This window comes from Lepus europaeus, chromosome X, assembly GCF_033115175.1.
Source record: "Lepus europaeus isolate LE1 chromosome X, mLepTim1.pri, whole genome shotgun sequence".
Taxonomy (NCBI): domain Eukaryota; kingdom Metazoa; phylum Chordata; class Mammalia; order Lagomorpha; family Leporidae; genus Lepus; species Lepus europaeus.
In genome coordinates, this window is record NC_084850.1 from 49,731,704 (window position 1) to 49,743,739 (window position 12,036).

At 47.7% G+C, this 12,036-nt stretch overlaps 1 protein-coding gene across 1 annotated transcript; it reads right to left on the reverse strand.

Annotated features, from left to right (window-relative positions):
- Positions 1 to 5,103: 5,103 nt before the first annotated feature.
- IRS4 (insulin receptor substrate 4) lies at positions 5,104 to 8,949 on the reverse strand. Its single transcript, XM_062184513.1, has one exon. It carries the CDS (start codon positions 8,947 to 8,949, stop codon positions 5,104 to 5,106), a length of 3,846 nt encoding a protein of 1,281 aa, XP_062040497.1.
- Between the last annotated feature and the right edge of the window lie 3,087 nt (positions 8,950 to 12,036).

The window sequence follows — 12,036 nt, forward strand, 5'->3', positions numbered from 1 at the left end:
TAGCAGTAACTTTTTCACTTTGCTAAGTAAATATTTAAGTGCACATTTTCCATTCTAAGATTAATTAATTCCTCAGTTCAAAGGTACCCTCCGAAGGAACGCAAATCTAAAATAGTAATATGTCTACATTAAAGAAATCCTTTAAAATTCCTATTTCTCAAGTGTGATCTCTACTGAAAAAAGAAAAGAAATGGTGGAAATGTAAAACTGTATAACCAATGTTCACTGCAGAACTGTCAGGGAATGTATGCCGGGTCAAATGGCAAGTGAATGACCTTGGCAATGTTATCAATAGCTTTGAAATTTGTAGTCCAATAGATGTGCTCAACACTGAGTGCCTCCTGGGGTCCATTTCACTATTATAATAGGTAGCTTTCAAAGTCTCCCATTTCTCACTCAGGACCAAGCAATGTGTTCCAGTAAGTGATCCTCACCATCTAAGAGCCTGGCAGCACCTCTTAGACAAAACATACTGCAGGCTTTAATTAAGCATTTTACAAAAGCTATTTTCCAATACTGCCAATAAAATGTCTGGGCTATTTTTACATAGTCTTAAAGCCTTAAAAAGGTGCTAAACAAAAGGAATTTAATTTTAAACAAGGACTTCTAAAATCTACTTGCCTGAATGCCAAAAGCAAGTTTGCTTTTTAAACAAATGAAAAGCATCTATGCCTACAAGTGCTTTTTTTCGTCTACCTGCCATATTTTATACTGTGTTGCTCACTGCAATGGTTTATATTAGGATATTAGATTTTGTACAGGAAGAAAAAATTAAAGGAAAAGACTTTTGCTATAACTGGCATATAACCCTGGCTTATTAGGAAAACCAAGGAAATGTAACTTCAGTTAAGGAAACGATCATTATTGGAAGCTTACTGTATGCACTCTCAATTCACTTTTTTTCTTTCAAAGTTTCAGTGGGATCTAAATAGATGCATAGACTATTTGCATTTGGGAGGTAAATATTAGCTAACCCCTCCCCAGATCAGATTATGACATTCAATTCCAGCACAGGTCAAATTATTTTATTCGAAGAACCATGGTTCTTAGCAATGAAAATTATTAAATTCAAAGTAAAGAAAATCAGCCAAGCCCTGCCAGATGGTCCCCAGTTATAACACTTTCAATGAGCCACTTACAATGAATTTGCCACTATCAAATTCAGGCAAGCTGGTAATTTTGTCCCAGCCCTTGACTATATCATAATCTTTCATCAACAGGAAAATACAGGTTAAACACCTGATTAAAGGGAGGTGTGATGTGCTGAGCTCGAAACCAGATGTATGGGATTAGATTTTCAGCTCTGACACTTACCTTTTTGACCACAGGAAAAATCTTAACACCAGCTTCATTTCCAAAACTTACCATCCATCAGTAAGGTAATGAATGTGAATGTGCTTGGCAAACTATAAGGCAATCTGCAACTGAAAAGCATTCCCTCAAATCAACAAGTTAACAACTTAGCAGCCCTTTTTAAAAATCATACACACAATTCCTTACTTCTGCCTACACTGCTCAGTTGCACCTGTTGCAGCGTGAAATTTGCTTGGGTCCCTTCTTGTTTGGGTCCCTTCGAGAAGCCTAAGTTTGTTCCCAAAACAGTTCCTTGCCAAAGACTTGAAGTATTTTGGTTCATGTTTGGTGATTAGGGAGAGGAAAAGAAACCCAAGGGTTCTTGCTTGAATTTTTATGAATGTGTGGTAGTCTGCTGTGCTCAATTAATGCCTTAGTACTTATTTAAAGTTGATGCTTTGCTAGTGGCCAAAATTTTTACTCCGGAAGCATCACTCTTAAAATAGAATGAATGCAAATGAATAATGATTGCCAACAACTTATAGCTAACTTTAATTGAATGAGGTCTTCTTTAGTTGTTATAGGTCAAATACCGCATTATTCCAAACGACTGTCCAATTTTGTGGGGGATGAATGCTGCTTAAGTGACCCATCAGTGGTGACTGGAAAATTTCTGCTATATGGAGATTTTATTCTAGTAACTTATAATAAATAAGTTCGATGCAGTAAACATAATTTGCTCTCAACACATATAATTGATAGCAGCAGGATGTGGCAGTAGCACACTCCATGTCAAATGCAGGTTAGGACTACAATTAAACCACATGGGAAACTACTTTCTCCTCCTGAATGTTAGTGCCCATTAATCCAAGTGCTTAACATGTGGGGATTCCTTTCCAATAAATACTTAAAAATTATTTCATTTATAAAAAAAAAAGTCACAGCCAGGTTACATTTCTTGGTGTTTCTAATCGATCTGAACAAATGCCATTACGTATTGACATATTGCAGCGTGACTATAGGTAAATGAGATTACATAGTCATTTTGTTACATGAAAAAAAAAAAAGGTCCCACTGATTTATAATCTCACTTCATTAAATAAAACAAATTCCACCCAGAAAAATCTCAATGTTGAACAACCATGTAAAGTCCTTTAAATGAAAAGTAAAGATCTACTAAAACGTGTGACTTGAGAGTAGAAAATTTAATTCAGTTTCCAAATTGTAATAGTAACAATAACCACAACACTGATAACAGCTTGATAATGATTCATGTGGCACCTGTTATGTGCCACACACTGTTCTAAGTACTTCCCAGAAGTTAAAATCACTTTTAGAGATAAGTGAGTCCTAAAGACTGTGCCTTTGTTCCTCTGTCAAAGTTGTTGTTCTTTTTCTGTTAGCAAAATGAAGATAGATCTGAAGTGGGTTAAAGTTAGTCTATAGGTTTATAGTCAAAAAAGCACCCCCCCCCCCCCGATTCATCCAGCCTGTTCTTTACATTTCCCAAACATTCTACCTTATTAATTTACATTAATATGCCAGCAAAGTCCTTTCCGGCAATGAGTTGTTTTGCCACCACCCCTTCCCCTGACGTCTGTCCCTTCTATATATTCTCTGAAAATTACATGCAGAGATCACCATAGGGACTAATCATTTTGCCAAGAAAAGAAATAATCAAGTTTAACTGTTGAATTTTCATTTCGGTATTGATCCAATAACACAATGAAAATATCTTAGATTTAATGTTCCAAAGTGTTTCCACGTTCATTCTCTTATTTCAACCTTAGCTCCTGCCTCTCAGTAAGATATAACCTCTTTGCTTAGTCAATCAACAAAGGTAGGGATTTCCTCCACAAACAACACACTTAGAGAAAGTTAAATCCAAATAGCTGTAACATCACAAATCAGTAATTTATGCTAAAATGATGGCCAATGGATCTAGATACTCCTTAGGAAGTCAGGGTTTATTTGAGGAACAACAAGATGTCACTGTTTTTAATTTGGGTTTAAACAAAGACTAAAGTATTGAAAAGTACAGACAAACCTCTAGGAAAGTGTATTCTTTCAGAAGCACCGCAGTGGCATAGGCAGCTACTTCGCTATATCACCTACACCAAAATTTTAAACCATATCTTCAACAATTAGGTTCAAACCACAGCTTGAGGCCAATTTTCAGGTGTACTTTACAGAACAAAATAGATCTGTTCTTGAAAATCTGATTAGGAATTAAATTCTTGGAAATGGAATTATATATTTTAAATGCATACTTATGGTAATAGTGCTGTGTGTGTGCGTGCATGCATGTGTGTGTGTGTGTGTGTGTGGAGGGGCTCACAATTTACAAAGAGATCTGAATTGAATCCTTTGGCAAGCCAAAGCATCCTTTTGTTGTTTTAATGATCACTCTTTAATGTGTCCGTGCTGCAAAAGTGAGTTTTTGTATGGCCAGTTTTCTACAGCAGGGGGAGAAAGGGAAAGGGAGGGGGGCTACACCTGCACTAAACAGGGAGCTTGTTAGGTGACTGTTGTGATCAGTCCCCGACTTGTTCTGCCTGATCAGGCACAGTGGGCACAGATCCAATCACAAAAGCATTCCACAGAGCAAGCAAAGCAAAAATCTTCACTAAACTGACTACTGGAATGAAAACTGCTGGGGTCCATCCCTTCCCTTCACTGGGAAAGAAGCATATTCTACTAAAGAGAAAAGGCAGTCCTATGGAGACACCATCTTCTGCAATCATTTCTTGAGAATGTCTCAAGACACACTGATGACAACATCGTGCAATGTAGATTTACGCTAAGTCTTGGTTCCAAATCCCAGAGTTCCTACTCTTCCTTCTTCCTTTGGAAAATCAGCCCTTTAAACAGTTCCCACTGCTCCACAGCAGACTGCCCCTAGGCTCGCTCAGGTCTTCCTCCAGCTTTCTTATCTTGCTTTCCTTGCTTTCTAAGAAGACACACCAATTCAATATTTCCAATGCTTTTTAAACCTTTGAAATAATATTCATATCCATGATCAAGTGGTCACCACATACTCTTTAAGGAGGGCGGGGGGGGGTGGATTAAAAGAAGAAAATAAGGCACAGCAAACATGACTTGCTTATCACTACCAGTGACAGAGCAAAGGAACACTCAAGCTTTCTGGCAAGTGATCCTGTGTGAAAATAAAACAAGAATCAACACAAAAGCCCATTCCAGAACCGAAAGCTATCTTCTTTTGGTCACCTGCTGTTTTGGATTTGTTCCCCTCCCTACCACCCAGACATTCATTCTAACCACTGAGGTTTCATTGACGAGGTAAATCATAGCAAACTACCATAACAATGACTCCTGTTAACAAAGTGACTTTCAGAGCAGAAGGTCACCCCCTCCCCCACAACCTTAACAGTTGTCATTGAGTAATATTGCATGCTCTTATTAAATTCCTGCGCTTAACTTTGGGCAGTTGTAGAGAAGCAGGTTTCTACTGTCAATTTGCAAATAATTTATGATGCCCTGCTTTGCATTATTACTGAGTGCTGGGGAAGGCTGCCTGGAAGCTTATTCATGATACATGCCCTTGAGAGTTAACCATTCCTAAAACAGTAGCACCCACGTTTCAACAGTAATTGGTTCTCTAGATAAAAGCGTCAGTTGATGCCAAGATCAAAGGGGGTATTGTGCGAATAATTAAAACTGAAGTTCCCCTCCATGTCAAATCGCACCACCAATTCAGGAAATATTAGCCCCCGCTTATCCCTAACGTTGTACCACATGGACTCATTCATTAAGTAATGACTATTAACTTAAGGAAAATTGACTCTGAAATTACCAACCTCTTTTGGGAGAGTTAAACTTCTTGTAGTCAGGTTTGACAAGGCCCATTCTCAGGTAAAAGTTGTCACTGTCAGAATCTTCTCTCTCCGGGGGTCTCCGGACCCAGCGACGGCGAAGTGGCCGTGGGGGAGTGGCGGCCCGGCCCGCCCCATTCTCGCCTCTGACAAGGTCTGCGGATGGGTTTGGGGCTCCAGGGCTCGAGCCACCGGCAACGTCTTGCATCCCCATTAGCGCCTCGGCATCCGCAGCGGCGGCAGCGGCGGCGGCGGCGGCGGCGGCGGCGGCGGCGGCGGAGGCGGCGGCAGCAGCAGCAACAACAGGTTGGAACCAGCGGCCGGAGGCGGAGTCAAACGCAGCGGCGGCCTCGAAGCTGGCGGCGGCTGCGCCGATGCCCGGGGCAGCGGCGAGCGCCGAGGCTGCAGCTAACGCCCGGCCCACGGCTAAGGTTGGCGCTGCTGCCCAAGCAGCGGCCGAGGCTGAGGAGGCAGAAAGGTCTCTGTCGAGGCTGTCAGTTGGAAAAGCCGACACTGCGGTTCTGGCGGCTGCAAAGAAAGTTTGCGAACGGCTCGGTGGGTGTCTTCTTCCGTGCTCTTCTTCCTGCAGCAGCCTAGCTACAGGATGGGGGTCAGAGCATCGGCTAGGGGAGCGTGAAATGTCCATACAGCACTCCGAAAATGGGTCGACCACATAGATTCGACCTGTTTCAGCATCATAGCGAATGGCACTGTCAGCAAAAGGCACGGCTGGTGTCATCGCTGGATTGAAAATCACTTGGATGCAGTCCCCCTCTTCCCCATGAGCTTTGCTACCCGTGGCCCTGAGAGGAAGAAGAGGAAGTGGCCACCTAGCACCGTCCAGAGAGAAGGGGTTGGCACCTGGCATAGCCCTTAAGAAGAGATCTGAGAGGGTGTTTGCTGGGTTTGGAAATGGCACTCCGAACTCAACATTCAGGTAATTAGAAAAGAGTGAGTGTCTGGGATTAGCAATCGCACCCCACGAACCTGGCAGTCCTTGAGTAGAAGGGGCTGGCATATTGCGAACTCTTTCACTGAAGTCAACGTTGACGTAGTCAGCTTGTCTCTGCTCCCTCCTGGGCTTTTGCAGTTTGGGCTTCATTGTATTCCCTTTTATCATAAGAGAGAGTCGGTTAGGTCTCTTAGCCTTATTCTTTGGGGGCCCATCATCTGAAGGCTTTAAGGGTGCCCCCCCATTTCTAGGCTTTGAGTGTGACCCCTCAACTGAAGGTGTTGGACCTGTGTCTTGGGGGCCCCAGTTAGAAGACACTTCTTTGTCCGGGCCCCTTCCCAGGAACTTTCCAGGTAACATTGGCACATACTCACTGTGGTCACTCTGTCCCAAGGATGAACTCCGAAAAGCATTTGGCAGAGAGAAGTAGGAGCTCCAACTTTTCGAGGAAGCGCCACCCTGCGGATTTTTGGGGTTTTTTGGAATTGCACCGGCCCCAGGAGCCATAAACATGTAGTCACTGTCCCCATCACCCTTTGAGTCACCTTCTTTATTGGGATCGGCCGCCTTGGGAGGACTTGGGGCAGGTGGCGGGCTCTCTCGGGGAAACATCATCATGTACCCTCTGGCATCTTCAAAAGGTAGGCGAGAGTGGTGCTTTCGTGAAGCAGAGACGTTCTGAGGAGCCATGGGCATATAATCATTGGAGCCTGCCAGAGAGGCAGCCACCCCGGGCCTCATTGGCATGTACACGTAATCCTCATCTTCATCAAAAGCTCTTGCTCTGTGGAGACCCCGAGCAGCACCTACTGGGGTCTCCAGGTCTTTCAGTTCTTTGGCTTCTTTGCGTTCTTTTGTGGCTCCTCTGTCAGCACAAAAATAAAGTCGGAATCTTCCTCCAGACTTTCCCTTGGCAACAGCTGCCCCAGCTGCTGGGGGTGGAGGCGGCGGCGGCGGCGCTGGAGGTGGTGGCATTTGCTTGCTTTGAGTTAATTTGCCAAAGTAGGATCTTTTCTTCAGAGATTTTCCACGGTCACCATCACCATTGGAACCTTTCCCACGTCCTGAGCCCTTGTCCCCTTCAGAGTTCTTGCCTCTGCCCCAGCCATGGCCATCACCAGGTCCTTGACCACCGCCGGAGCCTTGCCCACCTCCGGCTCCCCGGCCACCGCCGGAGCCATGCCCACCGGTAGTGCCGCGTCCGTCTCTGGAGCACTGGTTTCCTCCTGAGCCCTGGCCACCTCCAGAGCCCTGCCGGCGACTTGAGCCCTGGCCGCCTCCGGATCCCTGGCCCCCGCCAGAGCACTGGTTTCCTCCGGAGGTCTGACTGCTGGAGCCTTGGCCACTTGAGCCATGCCCACCTCCCGAGCCTCGGCCGTTTCCTGAGCCCCAGCTGTTCATGGGCATGTAGTCGTCTCCACTTCCCTCCTGACCCTCTTTGCTCTGGGGATTGCCTTCCTCCGCAGAGTTGCTAGAGCCAGAGCCAGCAGCTTCAGCAGACAGGCAAGCTCTGTCGCTAGCGGCTGCTTCACGGTGCGGGGCACGTACCTGGCTGGCTGGTAACCGGCGAAAAAACCTCGCTGGCATGGAAATCGCTCTCCTGGACCTGCGCGCTCTGGGCAGGTACAGTCTTCCTCGCCTGCAGGGGGGCACGGGCTCGCTGGGTGTCACGAAGCGCCTGGTGACGAGCATCTCGGCTTCCCCGTCACCGATGGCCCGGAGGTGGCAAAACTGCTCAACGCGGGACCTCCTGAGCCAGCCGCCGGGCTCGAGCGGCAGGAAGCCCAGGTGCCTCCTAGCGGACAGCAGGGTTAACAGGTGGGCACCGATGCTGATGCTGTAGCTGCGGCAGCGGGCTCTGTAGTCGTCGGCACTCAGGGCTCTCATCTTCTCCAAAAAGAGCTCGTGCATGTTTTGGGCCACGACACAGTCATCCACCTGCATCCAGAGCTCTCCCGGACCGATGACCGTGGACCTGCCGACTTCCAAGAAGAAATACTGCTCCGAGTGCCCGCAGCGACGGATGCTCAGGAGCTGGACGACCACGCTAGCCACTTCGGTGTTGAGCCTCACGAACACGACCTCCTCGTCGGTCAGGCACAGCCGGAACACGCCGCTCAGCTCTTTTCTGTGCCCCAGCCCCCTGGGTTTGACGACTACCTGCCACACATCTTTGTAGAAGGGTGGCTCCGCCGCCGCCGCTGCCGCCCGCGCGGCCGGCCCTCGGTCGGCCGGTGCGCCGAGCGTGCCGCAGCGGCGGCGCTTGCTCTCGAGGATGAGGCGGCTGAGCAGCAAGTACCAGCTTTCCTGCTCCGACTCGTTCTCGGCCACCATGGCGAAGTACTCGTCCTGGGTGAACAGGGCAATGAGGTGCCGGTACCTTGCATCGGCTCGCTGGCTCACCGAGAAGCACTGGTACAGGATGATCACGCGCCGCGGGGGGATGAGCGCGGGCACCGCGGCGCCTGAGGCGGCCGCCGCCGCCGCAGCCGCCGCGGCGCGGACACTGTGCCGGAACTTCCTGGCATTTTCGTAGTATTCCAGCCGAGCTGGGGCGTCGGCGGTCTCGAGTTTGAGCACGAAGTAACGCTTGTGCCCATGCTTCTGCTTCCGCAGGTAGCCGCGTTTGCAGACTTCGTCCCCGACGGGGAGGTCCTCCTCCTCCTCGGACTCCGAGTCTGACCGGGAGCCAGTGGCCGTGGAGAGCCACATGGCTCCCGGACAAGACGACCCGGTCCCAATGAGTGCGGTCGGCGGTCCCGAGTAAGGAAGCGGGGTGGTCGCCACCGCTGCTGGAGCTGTCGCCGCTGCCGCTGCTGCAGCCCTCAGTCTCCTTGTCGCTTGGTCGCGAGCGAAGGAGCAACTCGCCATGGTGATGCACGGTGGTTTTAAGGTGCGCGAAGGGGAGGGGGGCGCTCGGGGAAGGGAGGGCTGGGGAAAGAGGCCGTCTACCCTTTTCCGCCCGCCCCAGCCCCCTCCCACCGTGGCCCGCGCCCCCGCCCACTTCACTCGGAGCGCGCGGCAGCGGGCAAAACAACACGTGACCGCCGCCTCACGCGGCGGCCGCTGCGGCTCCTGCTACCGGCGCATTGGAGGGGAGCAGGCGGCCACCCGTAGAGGTGTGCGAGGGAGGGGGCAGCGAGTCCGGGAGGCGGGGCCAGCGGCGGCTCGGCCGAGCCCTGTCGGGGAATCTCCCGGCTTGCGGGCCAGCAGCGGAGCGACAGGAAGGGTGCAGGGCTGCCTGGCCGCGCCCACCCTAGCTGGGAGTCCAAGAAGGCAAGAGGGAACGGGAGACGGCTCGGAGGGTCGGAGGAGGGAGAGGTCAGGGATCGGGGCTGGCCGGGGGCCCCACGGTCAGGGCTCCATGGGCTGGAGGGGGCGAGAGGGGGCGGGAGGTGGCGGAGCGCAGTCGGCGCCGGCGGCACCGGAGAGCGGGACTGGCACAGTCGCGGGACGGTTTGTTTGTTTATTTGGGAAGCGGGAACCAGGTGAAGCTGTTGCAAGGATCTGATTGGTTGGGACAGGAGCCAATGGGAGGGTCTGGCCTGAAGGCGGCCCTGAATTCATTAGTTTGGCGGGGGAAGGTGGGGGGGCGGAGAGGCGAGGGGGCGTGGCCGGGGTCCCGGAGTGGGCTTCGCTGCCTGCTTGTAGCGCACTCAGGCGGTAAACAACCCTCCGCAAGTCGCTGTTAATGGTGGTGATAAACTCGTGCGAATCCCAGAGCCCCGGGGACCCGGGGACCCAGTCGGGCACCCTCTCTTTTGCTCCTTGTCACTCCCAAACATCCTCTATTCCTGTCACTGTAGTGTGGTCCACTCTCTGCCACCGCGCCAGGTGGGCTGAGTTTCTGGGGTGGGGGGGGAGTGTCCCTGAAATACTACCTCCCTGAAAACGTTAACGACCAGAGCCCTCAGACCTGCCGCCCACTGCGCCGCTGGCGCTCGTCGGCCCGCTGGTCCGCTGACAAAAGCCCGCGACTCTGGAGTCCCACGAATAACGACGATGCCTTCAAAATGAACCTAATCGTTAATCGGAGCGCATTCGTCGCCCACAAAACACAGGTTCGCTAAAAGATGGTGTTTCTGGCTGTACGATTAATGATGACTAGGAAAGCACAGATTTAGTGGGCTGCAGAGTCTACAGCCATGTTTTTCAAAAATCGAGAGCTATTCTTCTGAAACCCATCAGTGTTGAGCTGAGATGAGAGTTTTCCGTGGGGGAGGCTTTGAGAGGTGCCTTTCACGGGAATGTGAAAATATAAACTTTTCTGTCCCTTGAGCGACACCGAAAAACTTTAGAAAGAGAAGAACTCCTACCCAGAACAAAGAACCATGCCAAATAAATATATCCCAGTATGTTTCACATCCTTCGCATCAAGAAAAGATCTTTCCTGACACCACAACCTCCTGAACTAATTCATTCTCTCTCTCTCTCTCTTCAGGGGTAGAGATGGGTCGAGATTACATTGAAGAGTCTAAGCAGTGACCACATTTACAAAGAGGGATTTAACTGGAGAAAAAGGGAGACACACGATATTTTTCTTCACGGGAATGGAATGTCAGTTCGCCATTGCCCTAGGGTAAATACTGCAAAGGGTGTTATTTATAAAAGCTAACAGTATGCTAGGCAATGTATACATCATAAAAATACACCTCATCTTTGCTTTCTTGAGAATCTACTCTGTTAAAAAAAACATATTTGAATAAATGGCTCTCTTTCGATGCTCTAATTTTGAAGGAAAAGAAATTGCTTTTGATTGTGCTGCAAATATCAGAAACGATCGCTCCCATTCCCTGTGCTGCCAGTTGTTTATCAGCACAGTGTATTCACAAGTGCCAGGAGCAGCGGTGGTTTCTGAAAAGGACTGAAGGCCGAATGAGTGTGGATGCTGACAGAACCCTGACTGGGGCTGCTACCTGCGGGTTTCAGCTGCCCAGTCACGTATGTCCATGATTCGCTACATGTACAGCCAAAATAAGGAGGACTACTCACTTGGAATTTTCATGATAAACATTATGATATTTTATCAGTCTTGCTAAGCACAAGGTTTTGCATTAGAGAAAAATATGAAAACAAATAAGGCATTGAGTTGGAAACAGCTTTGAGGAATAACATGACAGTTTTTAATCCATTGGAAGCATGAAAATGCATGTTATGTAAAATTTGGAAACCACTGTAAAGAAAAAATTTAAAAATTCTCGGTCCTTTATTCTCCTGTGCATAGAGTTTTACATAAAGCACAAGCTCTTCAATATATGTAATTTTGTGTCCTATTGTTTTCACTCAGCATTGCACAATAATATGTACTGATATTAGTATGGATCAGCCAAAACATCATTTAAATGCAGTATAATATCTGACACAGTTAAAATATATTAATATAAGTGATTTTCTCTCTGCTTTGGGGCTTTTAGTTTGTTTTCATTTTTTTTTTCAATATTATAAATATGCTGCAATGGGTATCTTGTTCCTGCAGCTTTTTTTCTGTTTAAGTTCATCCTTTGAGATGCAAACTGAGTACTAGAATTACTGACTAAAAAGGAAGAATATTTGATACCTTATTTTTCAAAAATATTATATCAATGTACTCTGTCACCACATTTGCCAACACTGGTTATTCTTACTTTAAAAACAAATCACTAATATGGTGGGTGAAATAGTATTCTGTTGTTTTAAATTGCATTTTTGTTTCCTAGTGAGATAAAACATTTGTGTGTAAGTTTACTGACAATATATTATCTACTATAAAATGTCTTTTTATGTCCTTTACCCTATGGATTTGATTTTTAGTGATTTTTCCTTATTATTTGTGACTTGTTGACATAATAAAAAATGTTAAAACTCAAGTTTGTTGTAAGTGTCTTCCTTATTGATTTTGAAAATCACATTTAAATCAGATTTTCTTCTACTTTGAAAGATCCATAAATTTGGTATATGGTAGTTTGCAGCACAGTTTAA

Excerpts from the sequence above, each read along its gene's own strand:
- IRS4 (XM_062184513.1), bottom strand. The coding sequence starts at position 8,949 with ATGGCGAGTTGCTCCTTCGCTCGCGACCAAGCGACAAGGAGACTGAGG.